Source organism: Bos indicus x Bos taurus, chromosome 2 (assembly GCF_003369695.1).
Source record: "Bos indicus x Bos taurus breed Angus x Brahman F1 hybrid chromosome 2, Bos_hybrid_MaternalHap_v2.0, whole genome shotgun sequence".
In the NCBI taxonomy this organism is placed as follows: Eukaryota; Metazoa; Chordata; class Mammalia; order Artiodactyla; family Bovidae; genus Bos; species Bos indicus x Bos taurus.
Genome location: NC_040077.1, coordinates 20,768,472 through 20,789,696, shown reverse-complemented (window position 1 = coordinate 20,789,696; position 21,225 = coordinate 20,768,472). Strand labels below are relative to the sequence as shown.

Genomic DNA, 21,225 nt, shown 5'->3' with positions numbered 1-21,225 from the left:
AGACATAAAAGGAGAGACAATAACACAATAATAATAGGGAACTTTAATGCCCCATTTACATCAATAGATAGAATAGCCAGACAAAAATCAATTTAAAACATTGGTCTTACATGACACATTATACCAGAAAGACTTTATATATAAATACACTAAGCATTCCATCCAAAAGCAGCAGAATACATTCTTTTCAATTGCACATTGAACATTCTCCAAGATCACATGCTTGGCCACAAAACAAGTCCCAATAAATTAAGAAGACTGAAATTATATCAAGCATCTTTTCTGACCACAAGAGTATAAGACTAGAAAACAATTACAAGAAAAAAATAGAAAAATACAAACACACGGAGGCTAAGCAATATGCTACTAAACAACAAACTGGTCAACAAAGAAATCAAAGGGGAAATTAAAAAATACCTTGAGATAAACATACCTTGATATGTTTGATAAACATATCAAATCTATGGGGCACAGCAAAAGCAGTTCTAACAGCTAAGTTTACAATGATACAAGCCTACTTAAGAAATAAGAAAAACCTCAAGCAAACCATTTAACATTACACCTAAAGAAACTGGGGGAAAAAAAGAATAAACAAAACCCCAAAGTTAGCAGAAGGAAGAAACTAAAAAAGATCAGAGCAGAAATAAATGAAACAGAAACTAAAAAATAATAAAGATCGGTGAAACTAAAAACTGATTCTTTGAAAAGATAAACAAAATTGATAAAACTTTAGCCAGACTCATCAAGAAAAAAAGACAGGACCCAAATAAATAAAAGCAGATAATAAAAGAAGTTACAATCAACACAACCAAAACACCACAGAAAGAATCATAAAAGATTACTATGAATAATTATAAGCCAATAAAATGCACAAAGGCTTCCCTGGTGGCTCAGTTGGTAAAGATTCCATCTGCAATGCAAGAGACCACCTGGAATGTAGAAGACCCGGGTTCGTTCCCTAGGTTGGGAATATGCCCTAGAGAAGGAAATGGCAACCCACTCCAGTATTCTTGCTTGGAAAATCCCATGAACAGAGGAGCATGGCAAACTACAGTTCATGGGGTTGCGAGAGTCAGACACAACTTAGCAACTAACCCACTACCACCACCACAAAATGCACAAAGCAGGAGAAATGGATGAACTCCCAGAAACATACACTCTCCCAAGACTGAATCATAAAGAGACAGCAAATACGAACAGACTATAGTTATCAATAATGAAATTGAATTGGTAATCAAACAAAACCCCAACAAAAGTCCAGGACCAAATGGCTTCACAGAGAATTCTATCAAACATTTAAAGAAGAGTAAATACCTACCCTTCTCAAACTATCCCAAAAAAAGAAGGATCGCTCCCAAATTCATTCCAACAGTGTTCCCTTTACGCTTATACCAAAATCAGATAAAAACACTATAAAAATATTATAAGCCAATACTCCTGGATAAACAAAGATGCAAAAATCTTCAATAAAATACTAGCAAACCAAATTGAAGAATACATTAAAAGGATCATACACCACAATCAAGTGGGGTTTATCCCAAGGATGCAAGGATGGTTCAATATCCAAAAATCAATTAATGTTATACACCATGTTAACAAGACAAAAGATAAAAAGATAAAAATCATGATTATCTCAATATATGTAGAAAAAGCATTTGACAAAATCCAACATCCATTTATGATAAAAACTCTCAACAAAATGGGTATGGTGGAAATATACCTCAATATAATAAAGTCCATATATGACACTCTGCTTATTTAACTTACATGCAGAGTACATCATGAGAAATTCTGGGCTGGATGAAGAATAAGCTGGAATCAAAACTGCTGGAAGAAATATCAAAAACCTCAGATATGCAGATAACACCACTCTTATGCCAGAAAGCGAAGAAGAACTAAAGACCCTCTTGATGAACGTGAAAGAGGAGAGTGAAAAAGTTAGCTTAAAACTCAACATTCAGAAAACTAACATCATGGTCTGGTCCCATCACTTCATGGCAAATAGATGGGGAAATAGCGGAAACAGTGATGACTTAATTTTGGGGGGCTTCAAAATCACTGCAGATAGTGACTGCAACCATGAAATTAAAAGACTCTTGCTCCTTGGAAGAAAAGTTACGCCAAACTACACAGCATATTAAAAAGCAGAAACATTACTTTGCCAAAAAAGGTCCTCCTAGTCAAAGCTCTGATTTTTCCAGTAGTCATGTATGGATGTGAGAGTAGGACTGTACAGAAAGCTGAGTGCTGAAGAATTGATGCTTTTGAACTGCGATGTTGGAGAAGACTCTTAGGAGTCCATCGGGCTGCAAGGAGATCCAACCAGTCAATCCTAAAGGAAATCAGTCCTGGTATTCACTGGAAGGACTGATGTTGAAGCTGAAATGCCAATACTTTGGCCATCTGATGCGAAGAACTGACTCAATGGAAAAGACCCTGATGTTGGGAAAGATTGAAGGCAGGAGGAGAAGGGGATGACAGGGGATGAGATGGTTGGATGGCATCACTGACTCAATGGACATGAGTTTGAGTAAACTCCAGGAACTGGTGATGGACAGGGAGGCCTGGCATGCTGCAGTCCATGGGGTTGCAAAGAGTCAGACACTACTGAGTGACTAAACTGAACTGATGACAAACCCACAGCTAAGACTCAGCAGAGAAAGCTGAAACCTTTTCCTCTAAGATTGGGAAAGAGACAAAAATACCCACTGTCACCACATTTACTCAACATGTATTGGAAGTCCCAGCCACAGCCATCAGACAAGAAAAAGAATCCAAATTGGAAGAGAAGAAATAAAACTGTCACTATTTGCAGAGAACATGATATTAAATATACAAAACCCTAAAGACATCACAAAAAAACTTTCAAACCAACTTATGAATTCAATAAAGTTTAAGAATATGAATTTAATATATGGAAGTCTGTTTCATTTCTATACACTAATAATGTACTATCAGAAAGGAAAAAAATTAAGAAAACAATCACATTTATAACTGCATCAAAAAGAATAAAATAACTAGGAATAAATTTAAGTAAGAAGATGAAAGACCTGTACTCTAAAAACTGTAAAATACTAATGAAAAAAATTGATAATGAAACAAATAAAAGGAAAGATATACCATGCTCATGGGTTGGAAGAATTAACACTCAAAATGTCCATACTACAAAAAGCCATCTACAAATTCAATGCAATCTCTATCAAAATATCAATGGCATTTTACACAAAACTAGAAAAAATAATCCTAAAATTGATATGGAACCACAAAAGACTCCAAATAGGCAAAGAAGAACAAAGAGAGTTAGCATACTCCCAGAGTTCAAATTATACTACAGAGGTATAATAATCAAAGAGCTTCCCAGACGGCACTAGTGGTAAAGAATCCACCTGCCAATGCAGGAGACATAAGAGACATGGGTTTGATCCCTGGGTCTGGAAGATCCCCTGGAGGAGGGCATGGCAACCCACACCAGTATTCCTACCTGCAGAATCCCATGGACAGAGGAGCCTGATGGGCTACAGTCCATGAGATAGCAAACATTCAGACACAACTGAAGCAACTTAGCACGCATGCCAATGCAGGAGACACGGGTTCAGTCTCTGGGTTGGGAAGATCTCTTGGAGGAGGAAATGGCAACCCACTCTAGTATTCTTGCCTGGAAAATCCTATGGACAGAGGAGACTGACAGGCTGAAGTCCACGGAGTCACAAAGAGCCAGACACAACGAAGTGACTGAGCATGCATGCACATATACTAATCAAAATAGTGCAGTGCTCACAAAAGCAGTCACATAGATCAACGGAATGGAACAAAGCTCAGGAATAAGCCATGATTAGAGTCAATTAATCTACGACAAAGGAGGCAAAAATATCAAGTGGTTAAAGTCTCTTCAATAAATAGTGTTGGGAAAATTGGACAGTTAAACGCAAAAGAATCAAACTAGACCACTTTCTTATACCATATACAAAAATAAACTCAAAATCGATTAAAGACTAAAAATATAAAACCCCTGTAAGAAAACATAGGCAATAAATCCTGACAACAGTATATCTTTTTGTATCTATCTCCTCAGCCAAGGGAAACAAAAGCAAGAATAAACAAACAGGACTTATAAAACTAAAAACTTTTGCATAGCAAAGAAAAACAACAACAAAAGAAAAAGGCAACCTTTTTATTGGGAAAAGATATTTGCAAGTGATATATCCAACAAAGGGCTAATATACAAAATATACAAATAATATACACGACTCAATATCAAAAAACCAAGCAATCTGACTAAAAAATGGGCAGAGGAACAGAAAGAAACATGTTTTCAAAGATGACACACAGATGACCAACAGAAACATGAAAAGTTGCTTAATGTCACTATCAGGGAAATGCAAATCAAAATCACGATGAGGTATCACCTCACACGTGTCAAAATGGCTATTACCAAAAAGACAACAAATAAAAAGCATTGCCAAAGAGAAAAAGGAACCCTCTCATGTTGGTGGGATAAATTGGTGCAGCCACTATAGAAAACAATATGAAGGTTGCTCAAATAATAAAAAGAACAACCAGACGATCCTGCAATTCCACTCCTGGGTTTCTATTTGAAGAAAACAAAAACACTAATTTGAAAAGATATATGCACACCTATGTTCATAGCAATATTATGTCAAATAGCAAGATATGGAAGCAGACTAAGTGTCCACCCATAGATAGATAAAGAAAATATGGTATACATTTATGTATACAATGGACTACTACTCAGCCATAAAACAGAATGAAATCTTGCCATATGCAACAACATGAATGGACCTATGGGTTATTCTGGTAAGTGAAGTAAGTCAGGCAAAGAAAGGTAAAAACCAGATGATTTCACTTATATGTCATACCTATAAACCAAAACAAACAAAACAGAAACAGACTCAGATACAGAGAACAAACTGGTAGTTGCCAGAGAAATGGGGAGTTGGCAAATGGTCAAAATAGGTGAAGGAGATTAAAGGTACAAACATCCATCCAGTCACATAATAAATAAGTTTTGAGGATATAATATAATGTACAGCATGAAGAATATAGTCAATAATATGATAATAACTTTGTATGGTGACAGATGATTGCTATAGTTTCCAAGGAGAGCATTTTTAATGCATATAAATGTTGAATCACTATGTTGTACACCTGAAACCAATACTGTATGTCAACCATACTTCAGTAATTTTTTAAAAAATAAACACAAGAGATAAAAAGGGGGTAGGAGGCTGGCAGTCAGGTTAGTATTATGTCAGTAAATACTATATTCCTTTTAGTGCTAAACCTAAACAAATCAAAAAATACTATTCACAAATTTCATAATAAATCTTAGTATAATACACATTGTGTTAAGTCATTTCAGTCATGTTCAACTCTTTTCGACCCTATGGACTATAGCCCACCAGGCTTCTCTATCCATGGGCTTCTCCAGGCAAGAATACTGCAGTGAGTTGCCACGCCCTCCTCCAGGGGATCCTCCCGACCCAAGGATTGAACCCACATCTCTTACATCTCCTGCACTGGCATGCAGGTTCTTTACCACTAGCGCCTCCTGGGAAGCCCATAATATGTATCATTTACACCTAATAATAAAAAATGAGAGAAAGCTATCTGTTATACATGAATCTAAGTTCTGGTTTAGTAAATATTAAAGAAAGGTAGTAAAATAAGGACACCCCAATTAGATTCAGTTTGGAGAGCAGATCTGTTCAAGGGCCACATAATGTACATACAAACACCCTTTAGTAGTTTTTCCCCTTTCCTATTATATAAGCTCAGAAATAGGTGAAAGAAACAAAAGCGAAAAAAAGGAGGAGGGAAGAGAAAAGAGTAACAGGGAGGGAGGGAGGGAGGAAAAAAGGAAGGGAGGGAGGGACTAACAATGGTTTAAAGCAAAGAAATAAAGACAAGTTTAAACTCACAGAAACACAGAACTTAAACATAAATAAAATGTATGACTAAGTCACCTATCAAAATAACAGTAACAAGATCAAAGTAACATGAAAACTGTAATTCTCAATAAGGGGAATAAAGTTGAGATATAGTTTATAATTTTTTTTAAATAGGGGGAAAAATTCCAAATAGTAATTAATATCTACAGATATTAATAAAGTTACGAATAAAGTTACAAATACTAGAATAGTGTACCCCAGAAAAAATACTTTAAAAAATAGATAAGCTTCTTAAGGTCAAAAGCCATACTATATTCATCTCTTTATTCCCCCTGGTGTCTACACATAAGAGTTATTTAATACCTTTTTTTAAGTGAACAATTCATTTGTATTATAGCTAAATGTTAATTTTCCCTAAAAGAATATCCAAAAGTAGTGCTTCAGGAATCCAAATCAGAGAGACCAGAGACGGTTTTTCTACAGTTACAATATGACATCAGAAGAAAAAAAGTTTGAGTTTCAAAAGTTTCTAAGGAAAGATAAGTTCAGATTCTTAAATGAATTAATGCTGCCTAATTATTAATAAATGCTTAAGAAAGTCATACATATGCTCTTTTATAACGAGAGAAAATAGATTTAAAGTAACAGCATCAGCTTTCTGCAAAATATCACATTTTAAAAATACATTCATGAAGGTTATTTCAAAAGTATTTTTGTAAAGTTAGTTAATAGTTATATAAGTAAAAAGTATAGAAACCTGGCCTGCAGGCCACAATATTTTTCATAATTTCTAGTAAGAAGTATAAATTGTAAAAATATTTAAACTGATTATGAAAGTAGGTGTTACACTGTAAAATAATTTTCTTTTCTTCAGCCATGCCATGCAGCTTGCTGGATCTTAGTTCCCCAGCCAGGGACTGAACCCATATCCCCTGCAGTGGAAGTACAGAGTCCTAACCACTGGACCACCAGGGAATTCCCTAAGATTAATTTATTTTAATCATCTTTAAACTTTAACATAACTTTTGATAAACTTCTATATTCATCAAAAGAGCAGGCTAATATTTCTATTAACCAGAATTCTACTTATGAAAGATGGCAGAGATGAGATCCTTTCCACATTCCTCCACCAATTAGAACACCTAAAACTATTAAGGCTTATTAATATCCCTGGTCACTGTGGAAATTAATAAAAGTACTGACTTCTCAAAGTTCTAAATACCACCCTAACTTTATAAACCAGGCTCCAATTCTGATGATTTATAAGAGTAAAAATTAAATACAGTATATTCTGTATTGCAACAAAAGCCTTACAAACTACAGACATACCTCATTTTACGGTGTTTCACTTTATTGTGCTTTATGTATACTGAGTTCGTTTTTTCTTTTCTTTTTTTTACAAAATAAACTATACAAATTGAAGGTTTATGGCAACTCTGCATTATCAGATGATGATTAGCATTTTTTAGCAACAAAGTATTTTTTAATTAAGGGATATACATTTTTTTCTTGACATATTGCTATTGCACACTTAACAGACTACATTATGGTGTAAACATAACCTTAATATATACCAGGAAACCAAAAAATTCATGTGACTCACTTTATTACGATATTTACTTTGGGCGTGGTCTGGAACCAAACCTGCAATATCTCTGAGGTATATCTATGTATTATTATATTCTAGAGACAAGAACAAAAAGGGAAGCCAGTGCAAACTCAAAAATATCTTTTCACACACTAGTCATGGGAATTCTTTATATAATCACTTAATAATATTTTTTAAATTATGTAATATTTAATGATATAATAGTAATGGTTTCACTAGTAATCTGGCAATATAACCTCAAAAAGAAAGAGTTAATGCTATTATATAGCAGTAATTCAATATTCTTCTCATTTCTAAATTATTTTCCTCTTCCTAACTAAAAGTGTTATTTTAGAAGAAACTCAAATTTGACAAAAATCTTCATTTAATTTCCTCAAAAATAAATCAGAAAAATGTAGGAATTTTCATAATAGCAGATATTCCAGGAGGCTCTTATTTAAAGGGGGAGGAATTACAAAATATTGGTAAAATCACTTAAATTTCAAAAGACTGTAACCAATTATATATTTAATCTCAATAGATAACATATTTAATGAAAATGAAATAAACTTACTGCCATCTACTTTAAGTCATATCTCAAATAACCAAATACAAATTAATATAAAAGCATTTTACATTTTTCAGACCTCTATCACACTTTTGAACTCACTTGGGTAAACAGGGATCTTTCCAACAGCAGCAGCAGTTTCTACAAAGTTTATTTACCTTGTCCAGGTCTTGGAGTTACAGTTGCTCCAGCAGACGGTGGCTCAAACTCCTATCAAATACAGTAATGTTATTACAGTGTCCTACTATAATGGGCAATTTATAATAAAATGGTGATATCACAGCCTTACCTTTGCTTTCTTTGAATCTGGATCAAACCTTTCAAGAATTAATTTAGCTGTTTTATAAGTTTCTTTTTCCATGACTTCTTCAAGCTGCAAACAAAAATTTCCACAAATTGTCACATTTTAAAACATTCATACACTACATATTTTTATAAGTCCTATTCAAAAAGTATTCAAGTACAAGGCTTAAAATAAATAGCACATAATACATCCAGATAGCACGAAAGACTTCCTACATTCAAATAATAAAATTCAGAATTTAAAATGGCTTCTAACCTCTAATATGCTACTTGTATTCAACAGCTTTACTACAAGGAAATACCAAATATTGCTAATTGTTTACGTATAATGAGGAGAATAATTACATGCACCAACTTCAATAATGGAATGTGCAAAAATCTATCAGCCATCATTATTGGAAGTTATTAGACATGACAAGCAAATGACAGGCAATTCCTCAGATTTATTTCCTCATAGCACTTAATGCTATTAATTTAAAGAAGGTCGTTAGCCAAGAGCTTTACAAAATAAAATCTCTGTGCCAATTAGCTGCTGTCAGCATCGATTTTAGATTATTTATTAGCAGAAGCAATTAGCTTGCTGCAAATTCAGTGAAAACTCAGTAACTGGGAGAACAGCCATGCTCTCTCATGGAATTTCCTCAAATGACTTTAAAAGGTGAAGCTCTCCCTTTTTTACTTAGATTCAAACAACTTTAGAGGTAAAAAACAGAACACAGTAAGAATTTAAGTAAAAAAATTTTACTGAGTTCTATGCTCACACTAGTGACTATATTTAAAGCACTTCATTATTATAGCATTTTATTTACAATGCACTCAAGTCACTTTATGGCTTAATATGTGGGTTTAATTTCAAAAGTAATCACTAGTAAAGCATCATTTTAGCAGTTAAAGCCCAATATCAGAAAAAGTTTTACTTTAATACAAGACAGTCATAATTATGACAGATAGCTAATATACAGAATGAAAATTCTTTTGCAAAACTTGAAGAGGAATTTTCCTTTTCAGTGACCACTGACAGCCACTTAGATTCATTAAATGTCATGTTTATTACAAAGGACATTTATTTTAAAACGCAAAGCAGAGCACATTTACCAAGTTAAACTATAACTAAAATATGCTGCCACAATAGTAGTTAATAGATTTCTCATTAAAAACTCAATATAATATTTAAGAAGTAAAAGTGCTTAGATGAATGATTTATTAATCTTGGTTTAGTGAAACTACAACATTTTTCTAATTATTTCAAAATTATCATAAAGTCTTAAAACAAGCACATCTAAATTTCTGATGTAAAGAAAATGTTTGTAACATTACTTCTTTGCTAATGCTAAGTCGCTTCAGTTGTGTCTGACTCTGTGCGACCCCATAGACGGCAGCCCACCAGGCTCCCCTGTCCCTGGGATTCTTCAGACAAGAACAATGGAGTGGGTTGCCATTTCCTTCTCCAATGCATGAAAGTGAAAAGTGAAAATGAAGTCGCTCAGTCGTGTCCGTAGCAACCCGATGGACTGCAGCCTACCAGGCTCCTCCGTCCATAGGATTCTCCAGGCAGAAGTACTGGAGTAGGGTGCCATTGCCTTCTCCGAACATTACTTCTTTAGGGCTGGGGAAAAACTGGGAATGGGGACAGAAGGCAAGACATGATCTATCCCCAAATGAACATAATCTACATGAAATAGCAAAGAACTGAATCCCTGACCTTTACAAATTGATTTTTGATAGTCCAGACCACTGTTATAACAGAATTATATGTAATAATGAAAGTGGTTTATATGTACACAATACAATAGCTACAATACTATATGTGATAAATGATCACTTAAAATATTGCTTGTACAACTAAGGAATTCAACTGTAGCTTTTATTCTACTTTGTACTCAGTCACCCAGTCATGTCCAATTCTTTGGGACCCCTTGTACTGCAGCCTGCCAGGCTCCTCTATCCATGGGATTCTCCAGCAAGAGTACTGCAGTGGGTTGCCATTTCCTCCTCCAGGGGATCTTCTTCCTCACCAGGGACAGAACCTGCATGGGTTCTTCACCACTAGGACCACCTGCTGCTACTGCTGCTGCTACGTCGCTTCAGTCATGTCTGACTCTGTGCAACCCCATAGACAGAAGCCCACCAGGCTCCCCCTGGGATTCTCCAGGCAAGAACACTGGAGTGGGTTGCCATTTCCTTCCCCAATGCATGAAAGCAAAAAGTGAAAGTGAAGTCGCTCAGTCGTGTCCGACTCTTAGCGACCCCATGGACTGTAGCCTACCAGGCTCCTCCGTCCATGGGATTTTCCAGGCAAGAGTACTGGAATGGGGTGCCATTGCCTTGTCCACCTAGGAAGCCTCTTTATCCTACTCCAAATAACATAAATTTTAAAAGCTACATGGGTCTAGTGGCTGATTTGCACAGCACAATTCTAGAGTAAGACTACAGCTAGGTTTAAAAAGAAGATTAGTTACAACTGTGATCTTTAAAACAATACACAAAACTAAAAACTAAAATGCCACTTTAACAAACTATTGTCGCTCCTAGTACATCATTCAGCAAATATTCATGCTTATGCCTATGTACATTAAAGTATCTTAAAATCATTCTAAAAAGCAAAAAATACAAATCCATTCTCTTTTGCATTTCAGTTCAGTTGCTCAGTCGTGTCTGATTCTTTGGGACCCCATGAACGGCAGCACACCAGGCCTCCCTGTCCATCACCAACTCCCAGAGTTTACCCAAACCCGTGTCCATCGAGTCGGTGATGCCATCCAACCATCTCATCCTCTTTTGTCCCTTTCTCCTCCTGCCCTCGATCTTTCCCAGCATCAGGATCTTTTCAAATGAGTCAGCTCTTCACATCAAAAATCTTTTTTCTTGTAATAGCTTAATTAACACATTTATTCCTACTATATTTTAAGCAAATAATCTGTTTCATATAGAGACATCTGATCAGTGGGAAGAATACAAACTTGAAAGCACAGCATGAGAAAAGATCTAGGTTCAAAGTACATTTCCATTCTTAATTAGCTATAGAAAGACTTTAAGCAAATCTGTTAGCCCCAGTTTCTCCTTTTGTAAAGCTGAAGATATAATACTATTTTCTCATAACACTGTTGTGCAATTTAAATAATATAGGAGAGTCTACAATAGCACCTAACACAAAACACACAATCTTCAGAGATTACGTCAATTTTTCAGAGTGGATCTGAAACAAGGTTTCAAACACGTTTTCAAGTCCCAACATATTAATACCAGGACTCAGGAATGAGAAATTGAATTCTCAGAATACCCAAAATTATAAATTACTCTGTATTCTTCAAAATATTTTACATACTTTAAATAATAATGAATGATGTAACAAAGAATGGATTGCTTTCCTGTGATATGATTATATTGAAAGTTTCAGAGTTTTTTATTTAATATAGAGAGGGAGTCCCTGGTTCAGTTCAGTTGCTCAGTCGTGTTCGACTCTGTGCGACCCCATGGACTGCAGCACGCCAGGCCTCTCTGTCCATCACCAACTCCAGGAGTTTACTCAAACTCATGTCCATTGAGTCGGTGATGCCATGCAACCATCTCATCCTCTGTTGTCCCCTTCTCCTCCTGCCTTCAATCTTTCCCAGCATCGGGGTCTTTTCAAATGAGTCAGCTCTTCACATCAGGTAACCAAAGTATTGGAGTTTCAGCATCAGTCTTCAAATGAATATTCAGGACTGATTTCCTTTAGGATGGACTGGTTGGATCTCCTTGTTGTCCAATGGACTCTCAAGAGTCTTCTCCAACACCGCAGTTCAAAAGCATCAATTCTTTGATGCTCAGCTTTATCATCCAACTCTCACATTCATACATGACCACTGGGAAAACCATAGCTTTGACCTTTGTTGGCAAAGTAATGTTTCTGCTTTTTAATATGCTGTCTAGGTTGGTCATAGTTTTTCTTCCAAGGAGCAAGCATCTTTTAATTTCGTGGCTGCAGTCACCATCTGCAGTGATTTTGGAGCCCAAAAGAACAGTCTGTAACTGTTTCCCCATCCCTGACGCTCTGTGGTAAAGAATCCACCTACCAATGCAGGAGATACAGGTTTGATTCCTGGTCCAGGAAGCTTCCACATGCCACGGGGTAGCTAAGCCCGTGCACCGTAAGAACTGAACCTGTGCTATAGAGCCGGGAGCTGCAACTACTGAGCCCATGTACCACAAATACTAAAGCCTGAGCCTGTGCTCCTCAACGAGAGAAGCCACAGCAATGAGAAGCCTGTGTACTGCAAGTAGAGAGTAGCCTCCATTTGCTACAACTAGAAAAAAGCCTGTGCAGCAACAAAGACCCAGCACAGCCAAAAATTTAAATAAACAATATAAAAAAGAGAAAAATAAACACAAGATTGCTTATTTATTATCAATCAACATTATTTTGCCAAGCTTATATATTTTGAGAACATATAAATTTATTTCTACCTGATACAGAATTTCATCAGAGAACACTAAAAGAAGGGAACACTAACACAAAATAAATGTCAATTTTTTTTTATTTTGAGAGATAATTCTATAATATTTAAATTATAATTCTTGAAATAAAATTTTAAAACACACAAAGCATTAACTGCCCTATCCAATATTCTTGATGCTTGTTTCTTAATGAATATTCCACACATAGAAAAATGTCTTTTGGGGTTTCCCTGGTGGCTCAGTGGTAAAGAATCCACCTACCAATGCAAGAGACACAGATTCAATCCCTGAGTCGGGAAGATCCCACATGCCTCAGAGCAACTAAGACCATGTACTACAACTACTGAGGCTGTGTTCTAGAGCCCAGGAACCACATCTACTGAGCCCACATGCCTTACAGCCCATGCTCCATAACAAGAGAAGCCACTGCAATGAGAAGCCTGCATACTGCAACTAGAGAGCAGCCCCCGCTTGCCATAACTAGAGAAAAGCCCGCACAGCAACAAAGACCCAACGCAGCCAAAAATATATTAAAAAATAAAATTTTTTAAAAGAGAAAAATGCATTTTGGACTTCCCTGGTGCTCCATTTGTTAAGAATCCTCCTGCCAATGCAGGGGACACCAGTTTGACCCCTGGTCTGGGACGATCCCACATGCTACAGAGCAACTAAGCCGAAGCACCACGACCAATGAAGCCCACAAACTGCAGCTACTGAAGACTGCATGCCCAAGAGCCCACGCTACACAACAAGAGAAGCTACTGCAACCAGAAGCCCACACACTACAATGAAGAGCAGCCCCTGCTCACTGCAACTAGAGAAAGCGCACACACAGCAAGGAAGAGTCGGTGCAGCAGAAAATAAACACACAACATTTTCTTTAAAAACGTCTTTTGTTTTGCATTGACTTTGGTCAAATTATTAAAGAGTGTGCCCAAAAGCATCTTCAATTCACAGCTTTAGGGTACATGTTTCACATTTAAACACATATTTTTAAAATGATAAAATAATGTCTTGCTGTTGTTGTTCAGTCTTTCAGGCATGTCCAACTCTTTGCAACTCCATGGACTGAAGCATGCCAGGATTCTGTCCATCATCTCCCAGAGTTTGCTCAAACTAATGGCCACTGAATCAGTGACACCATCCAACTGTCTCATCCTCTGTCATCCTCTTCTCCTCCTGCCTTCAATCTTTCCCAGCATCAGGGTCCTTTCCAATGAGTCGGCTCTTCTCATCAGATAGCCAAAGTATTGGAACTTCAGCTTTAACATCAGTCCTGCCAATGAATATTCCGGGTTGATTTCCTTTAGGATTAACTGATTTGATCTCCTTGCTGTCCAAGGAGCTCTAAAGAGTCTTCTCCAGCACCACAGTTCAAAAGTGTCAATTCTTCCACATTCATCCTTCTTTATGGTACAACTCTCACATCCATACATGACTACTAGAAAAATCATACCTTTGACTATATGCATCTTTGTCAGCAAACTGATGTCTCTGCTTTTTAATACATTTCTAGGTATGTCATAGCTTATATTTCAAGGAGCAAGCATCTTTTAATTTCATGGCTGCAGTCACCAACCACAGTGATTTTGGAGCCCAAAAAAATAAAGTCTCTCACTGTTTCCATTGTTTCCCGATCTATTTGCCATGAAGTGATGAGACCAGTTGCCATGATCTTCATTTTTTGAATCTCGAGTTTTAAGCCAGTTTTTTCACTCTCCTCTGTCACCTTCATCAAGAGGCTCTTCAGTTCCTCTTTGCTTTCTGCCATTAGGGTGGGTGTCATCTGCCTATCTGAGGTTATTTATATTTCTTCTGGCAATCGTGATTCCAGGTTGAGCTTCATCCAGCCTCACTTCACATGATGTACTCTGCATATGAGCTAAAAAAGCGGGGTGACAATATACAGCCTTGACATACTTCTTTTCCAATTTTGAACCAGAAAATATTGTCTGCTTATCCTGATTTTAGTTTTGCTGTTGAAATCAATATTTTTTTAATAATTCAGATTTTAAATTATTTTTTGATTTCACATAGGCATATTTCACAATAACACTAACTTCTCTCTCTGTATTTCTTTTGTTAAAGTATTTACAAAGATATGTAGCCTATAGTGAATATTCAAACACTGGAAAATGCCAGCAAATATTACTGGGTAATATAAAAATGTAACATTTGAAACTTCTAGTGAGGTTAATAGCCCCACACAGAATCATATGCTAAAATTGTCAATTTAAGGACTTCTTTTGCTTCCAAAATTTATTTCATGGAATGTCACTTTGTACAGGATTCTGTGCAGAGTATACTACAGTATACTGTGAGTGACATTCCATGAAATAAACTTTGGAAGCAAAAGAAGTCCTTAAAAAATAATAAATAAACTTACTAACATTTATTTGTAAGAATAACTCACTATTATAAGAGACAAGGCCCATAACATACTTGTAACATGGCCACAAAAGCAAGACTAAGTAGACTGTGCCACTTCTATGTGCTCTGTCCTGTCACCTGAAACGTCCACATTAACCTACAGCTCAGCATGTCAGCCGCTTTTGCTCCTGCTTTCAATTGGCAGTGGATTCTTTTGAACCAGTAACATTTGTAGTGATTGTTAAGTTTTAATTCTCAGAGAATTATAACACTTCTTCCCATGTTCCCAATTTCTCAAACGATTCTCCTCAGGATTTGGAAAAATATAAATTGCCTGAGAAATGTCAGGAAGGACTTACCATACAGAAATACCTGTTCTACTCAGAAAAAAGCACAGAATTTTCATGAAGCCAAAGAGGTCATTTTGACTCATGTTTTGCTGGATTTTGACTTTGAACTGTTTTAATGGAATGCTCATGGATACAGACGGATTATCTGTTGAACAGTGATTTTTTTTTTAAACTAAAAGTTAAAAAAAAAAAAGACCACAAAATATGTGAGTGGCAAAATGTTCACATCTAGACTTGGGAGAGTTTTTAGGTAACTAAAGATTAATTCCTAGCTTTATTTTAGTAAGTAAATACTTAGATTAAGTCCTTAGATTTAAAACATTGTTTTAAAAGATTGTTCTTACTCATTTTCCTTTCTAAGTAATTTTTAATCAATTGATAATTCATGTTTACTATTACAAATTACACTTTCACATATTACAAATTACATTACAGATCTATCTAGATTAAAGAGATGCATCCCTGAGAAAACCACCTTCAATAAAATGTCAAGTAGTAAATACAATTTATATTAATTTTTTTAATGAAAGAGTTAAGAGTTGAGTAGTTTTAAACTAATAGGTATTTGTCATGTCAGTATATTTAAAGCTATAAATGTAGGGTAAAACATATGGTTACATTTTGTTTTTGCTGAAAAGCAATGTCCCTTCTTTCTCCTCTCATTACCAGTACAATCATTAGCTAACACTGTGCTCCTTACAAATTCACCCTTTAACACCCATTGTTCTAAACAAAATATAAAGTACTTCTGAAACAAAGCAGCTCTGGTGAGGGCTTGAGCATTAAAGACAAGGGACTAGTTCCCAATAGCAACAGTACTGTAACCTTTAACAATCAATTTAACGTAAACTATGTTCCCTTAGAGTGCAGCCAACTTATTTTTCTCTAATCATACTGCAAGAGAAATGCCATTCTGAACTATTCTGTAATACTGATGCCTCATAAACCATTTATACATACAAAACAACTGAACTTTGAACTGAATTTCCCAACTGGCAGACCTAGATGCACATTTTCTATTTTGCGATTCCATCAAGGGTTATTTAAGAAGTAAATAGCTTAGTTTGCTCTCTCGTAGAATTTTCTAAGTCTGTTCTGTTCCTCTACTGATAATTTTTCCCCAATCATGTGTTCTCTAAGATTCTGTTTTCTGGTCATGTAATTCCACTGACATTGAATCAGCTTCTCATCACTTAGAACTTTTCTTTTTTCCTTTTTTCTTTTGTCTTCCTCTTTGCCTTTTCTATGTTAATCAGTATTTCTCCATTTTGGTACAAGTAGGGCTTGGCTTTCATCAACACTATCAGATATTCTTCATCACATCAGCAAACCAATCATATCACAACTTCTATATTATTGAGAATCGTTGGCATTTCCTCATTTTGAACTTCTGGCTGTTCCATAACATGCAAAATGCCAGAAATATAATAAGATACAATGGGAATATGTTTACAACTCAATTTAGGACCATCAAAAATGTCAATGCAATTTTGATAAATACCTCACAGAACACTGAGAGACATCAAACAAAAAAAGATTAAGGAATCCTTTCAAAATTAAAGCTTCTTTATTTTTCAGGTACGTAAATCCCTTGACTAGTGTTGTCTTTTCTTATCAATTCACAGAACAATTTTTAACATTAACCTTAACCTTCATAACTTTTATTAGTTTCATCCATAATTGTTACTTATTACATTGTTGTTGTTGTTCAGTCGCTAAGTAGTGTCTGACTCTTTGCCACTCCATGGACTATAGGACACCAGGCTCCTCTGTCATCCACTATCTACCTGAGTTTGCTCAAATTCATGTCCATTGAGCCGGTGATGTCATCCAACCATGTTCTCCTCTGACACCCTCTCTCTTCTCCTTTTGCCTTCAATCTTTCCCTCAATCAGGGTCTTTTCCAATAAGTCAGTTCTTCGTATCAGGCGGCCAAAGTATTGGAGCTTCGGCTTCAGCCTCAGTCCTTTCAATGAATATTTAGGGTTGATATCCTTTAGAATTGACTGGTTTACTCTCCTTGCAGTTTAAGGGACTCTCAAGAGTCTTCTTCAGCAACAGTTTGAAAGCATCAATTCTTCAGTGTTTAGCCTTCTTTCTGGTCCAACTCTCACATCAGTACGTGACTACTGGAAAAACCATAGCTTTGACTACACTGACCTTTGTCAACAAAGTGATGTCTCTGCTCCTTAACAGGCTATCTAGGTTTGTCACCGCTTTTCTTCCAAGGAGCAAGTATTTTTTAATTTCATGGCTGAAGTCACCATCCGCAGTGATTTTGGAGCTCAAGAATATAAAATGTGTTACTGCTTCCTCTTTCTCCCCTTTTATTTGCCATGAAGTGATGCGGCCAGATGCCATGATCTTAACTTTTTTTAATGTTGAGTTTCAAGCCACCTTTTTTACTCTCCTCTTTCATCCTCATCAAGACGGTCTTTAGTTCTTCTTAAACTTCTGCCATTAGAGTGGTATCACCTGCATATCTGATGCTGCTGATATTTCTCCTAGCAATCTTGATTCCAGCTTCTGATTTATCCAGCCCAGCATTTCACATCGTGTACTCTGCATATAAGTTAAATAAGGAGGGTGACAATATACAGCCTTGTCATACTCCTTTCCCAATTCTGAACCAGTCAGTTCTAACTGTCACTTCTTGACCTGCATACAGGTTTCTCAGGAGGCAGGTAAAGTGATCTGGTACTCCTATCTCTTTAAGAATTTTCCACAGTTTGTTGTGATCCACACAGTCAAAGGCTTCAGCAGAGTCAATGAAGCAGAAATAGATGTTTTTCTAGAATTCCTTTGCTTTCTCTATGATCCAACGGATGCTGCCAATTTGATCACTGGTTCTTCTGCCTTTTCTAAATCCAGCTTGTACAACTGCAAGTTCTCAGTTCACATACTGCTGAAGTCTAGCCTGAGGGATTTTGAGCATTATCTTGCTAGCATGTGAAATAAGAGCAACTGTATGGTAGTTTGAACATTCTTTGGCACTGTCCTTGTTGGGATTGGAATGAAAATGAACCTTTTCCAGTCCTGTGGCCTCTGCTGAGTTTTCCAAATTTGCTGGCATATTGAATGCAGCACTTTAATAGCATTGGGTTTTAGGATTTTAAATAGCTCAGCTGGGACGTTAGACTAAATTACATTAAACTGATTTTGCATATGATTAAATATCATTAAATAAGTTTCCATATAACATGATACTCCTGTCAACTATCATTTTTATATTTCAAAAATAATTATGCGAAAAAAGTATATATAAATTCAAGTCAAACACCAAGTTCAATTCACTTAGTAAAACTAATAAATATCAACCTCTAAATATCTGAAGTCCTTCCTCTCTCTTGGTCCTTGTCTTTCCAACCCATCTGAAGGATGCATTTAACTGGCCCCACAATAGATGCCCATGTAATTAGAACTGCTGATAGAATGGACAATGACACAGAATGACAATGGAAGAAATCAAATAAGAAATATTCTCTTCCCCACCCCCACCTTTTCTTTAGGGTTATTTTTCTTTTTTCATTGTTAAATTTCTTTTATAGCCAATCCTCTTGATTCCCCTCTCTCTCAGCCTTATTATGTCAAAAAAAATCTGAGAACTGACATGATGTTTGGTCCTTTTTTGGCCCTAATAATAAATCTAGATATTCACCTTTTTACCCCTCTGCCTCATTTAGTGCTCCAAAATGATCCATTTACTAACTTCTCAGCTTCCAACTGACATGAACTCTGAGAATCTCGTAAGTCCACCTAACTACTTTTTCCTGTCAATCATTATTTACTAGCAAAAATATTCATAATTTAGCTTCACCATTAAATTGCTATTTAAAAGCATACGTGTTCCTTGGAGAGTCATTACTTACAGCATATAAACATTAATTATTCAGTCCTTAATTCATTAGCTTTATACAAATTAACTTAAATAAAAGTTAACTTACTATTTTTTTCTTCTGGGATTTTAAATCATCCAATGCTTCATCTAGAAAACAAGATTTAAACCAAAACTAAATCAGATACTAAGATGCTCAAGATACAAGAAAAAAATCACGTCAAATGATATACATTAAGCAACTGCAAGAAAACATTCTCATTTTAGGATTTTTCACTGATGTGTACAAACAGAAGTTATCTCATCTTTACCCACATATATTTTATATGTTTGCCTATATTATATACTACAAGCTCAGCTGGGAAAAAATGGACTTTACATAGAATAAAACACTTTTCCCAAATGTAAAAAAATATATATTTTTAAATATTTTCAGAAACATTACTTTCTATAATTTCTCCTTCCTTTCAACATCCCACTCACTGATTCTCTTTTTATACATTGGTTATAAAAATGTTCTTTTTATTTATAAAGAAAGAACATTTTATTAAGCTATTTGATCTCAAGAAAATGAGCACTAAAAAGAAAACCTTTGCAAACCTACAGTATTATACCTGAGGAGGGACTTGAAAAGGAAGATGATACTAATTACTTCTCAAAAATTAAACTTTTCCAAGATTTGCATGCTTAGTTAGGTTGCATTGGTAGAACATAAACAATTATTTCAAAGGATATAATTTATGTAATTTATGAACATCAGTATCTGCTTTACAAATTTATTTTAGGTTTCTAGTTTTTCTCTAGAAATATTGAACTAGCATAAATAGGAATACTATCCCAGGGAGAAAGAAGAGACTTAAAACTTGATTTAAACATTTTACCACCATATGTAAAATAGATAGCCAATGGGAATTTGCTGTATGGCTCAGGAAACTCAAACAGGGGTTCTGTATCAATCTAGAGGGGTGGGATGGGGAGGGAGATGGGAGGGAGGTTCAAAAGGGAGGGGATATACGTATAGCTATGGCTGCTTTAGGTTGAGGTTTGACAGAAAACAACAAAATTCTGTAAAGCAATTATCCTTCAATCAAAAAATAAATTTTTAAAAATTTTACCAAATAGAATTTAAATAATTGTTCTTAATTTTTCATTAAATTTACTTACAAAATTATCTCTTCATTGAAGTTTTGGAGTAGCAAACATCTAAATATCAATTCAAATATTATTATTTACATACAAATTCAAAGAAATATAAACTTCTGAAAAGATGATTTTACTATATTTTTTCCAAAATGTATTAGGTAGTCTTTAATGTTATAGCTGACTTATTACTGAAAGGAGAAAAAAACTACTGACATCTTTAAAGAGAACAATCATCTTTACTTAGATAAAGTGAAGTCGAAAGTGAAGTTGCTCAGTCGTGTCCAACTCTTTGCAACCCCATGGACTGTAGCCTACCAGGCTCCTCTGTCCATGGGATTTTCCAGGCAATAGTACTGGAATGGATTGCCATTTCTTCTCCAGGGGATCTTCCCGACCCAGGGATTGAACCTGGGTCTCCTGCATTCCAGACAGACGCTTTACGGTCTGAGCCACCAGGGAAGCCCTTACTTAGATAAGACCAAGCCAAATATTTAGCCTCTAATGCAGAGATGAGCAAACTTTTTCTATAAAGGGCCAGACAGCAAATGGCTTTATGGACCAAAAGGCAAAATTAAGTAGGTAATTTTAAAGCAAAAGAGTAAATGAATTCCCACAAAACTTTTAATGACAAAATTCAAATATAATAATAATTGTGGTCAATTGTTCATAACATAGGTCTACCAATGAAAAGAAAAATTTTAGGAGGTAGGTGGGGGGATAAC

The 21,225-nt window shown here is 35.6% G+C and overlaps 1 protein-coding gene across 4 annotated transcripts in view; it reads right to left on the bottom strand.

The window, feature by feature from the left end:
- LNPK (lunapark, ER junction formation factor) overlaps positions 1-21,225 on the bottom strand; it is a 93,929-nt gene that overhangs the window by 44,027 nt on the left and 28,677 nt on the right. For all 4 annotated transcript variants that reach the window (XM_027557089.1, XM_027557086.1, XM_027557080.1 and 1 more), the window contains 3 exons: positions 19,470-19,510; positions 8,355-8,438; positions 8,224-8,275 (listed from right to left, as the gene is read on the bottom strand). In XM_027557089.1, coding sequence (XP_027412890.1) covers positions 8,224-8,275; positions 8,355-8,438; positions 19,470-19,510 — 177 coding nt within the window. The remainder of the gene's footprint in view (positions 1-8,223; positions 8,276-8,354; positions 8,439-19,469; positions 19,511-21,225) is intronic.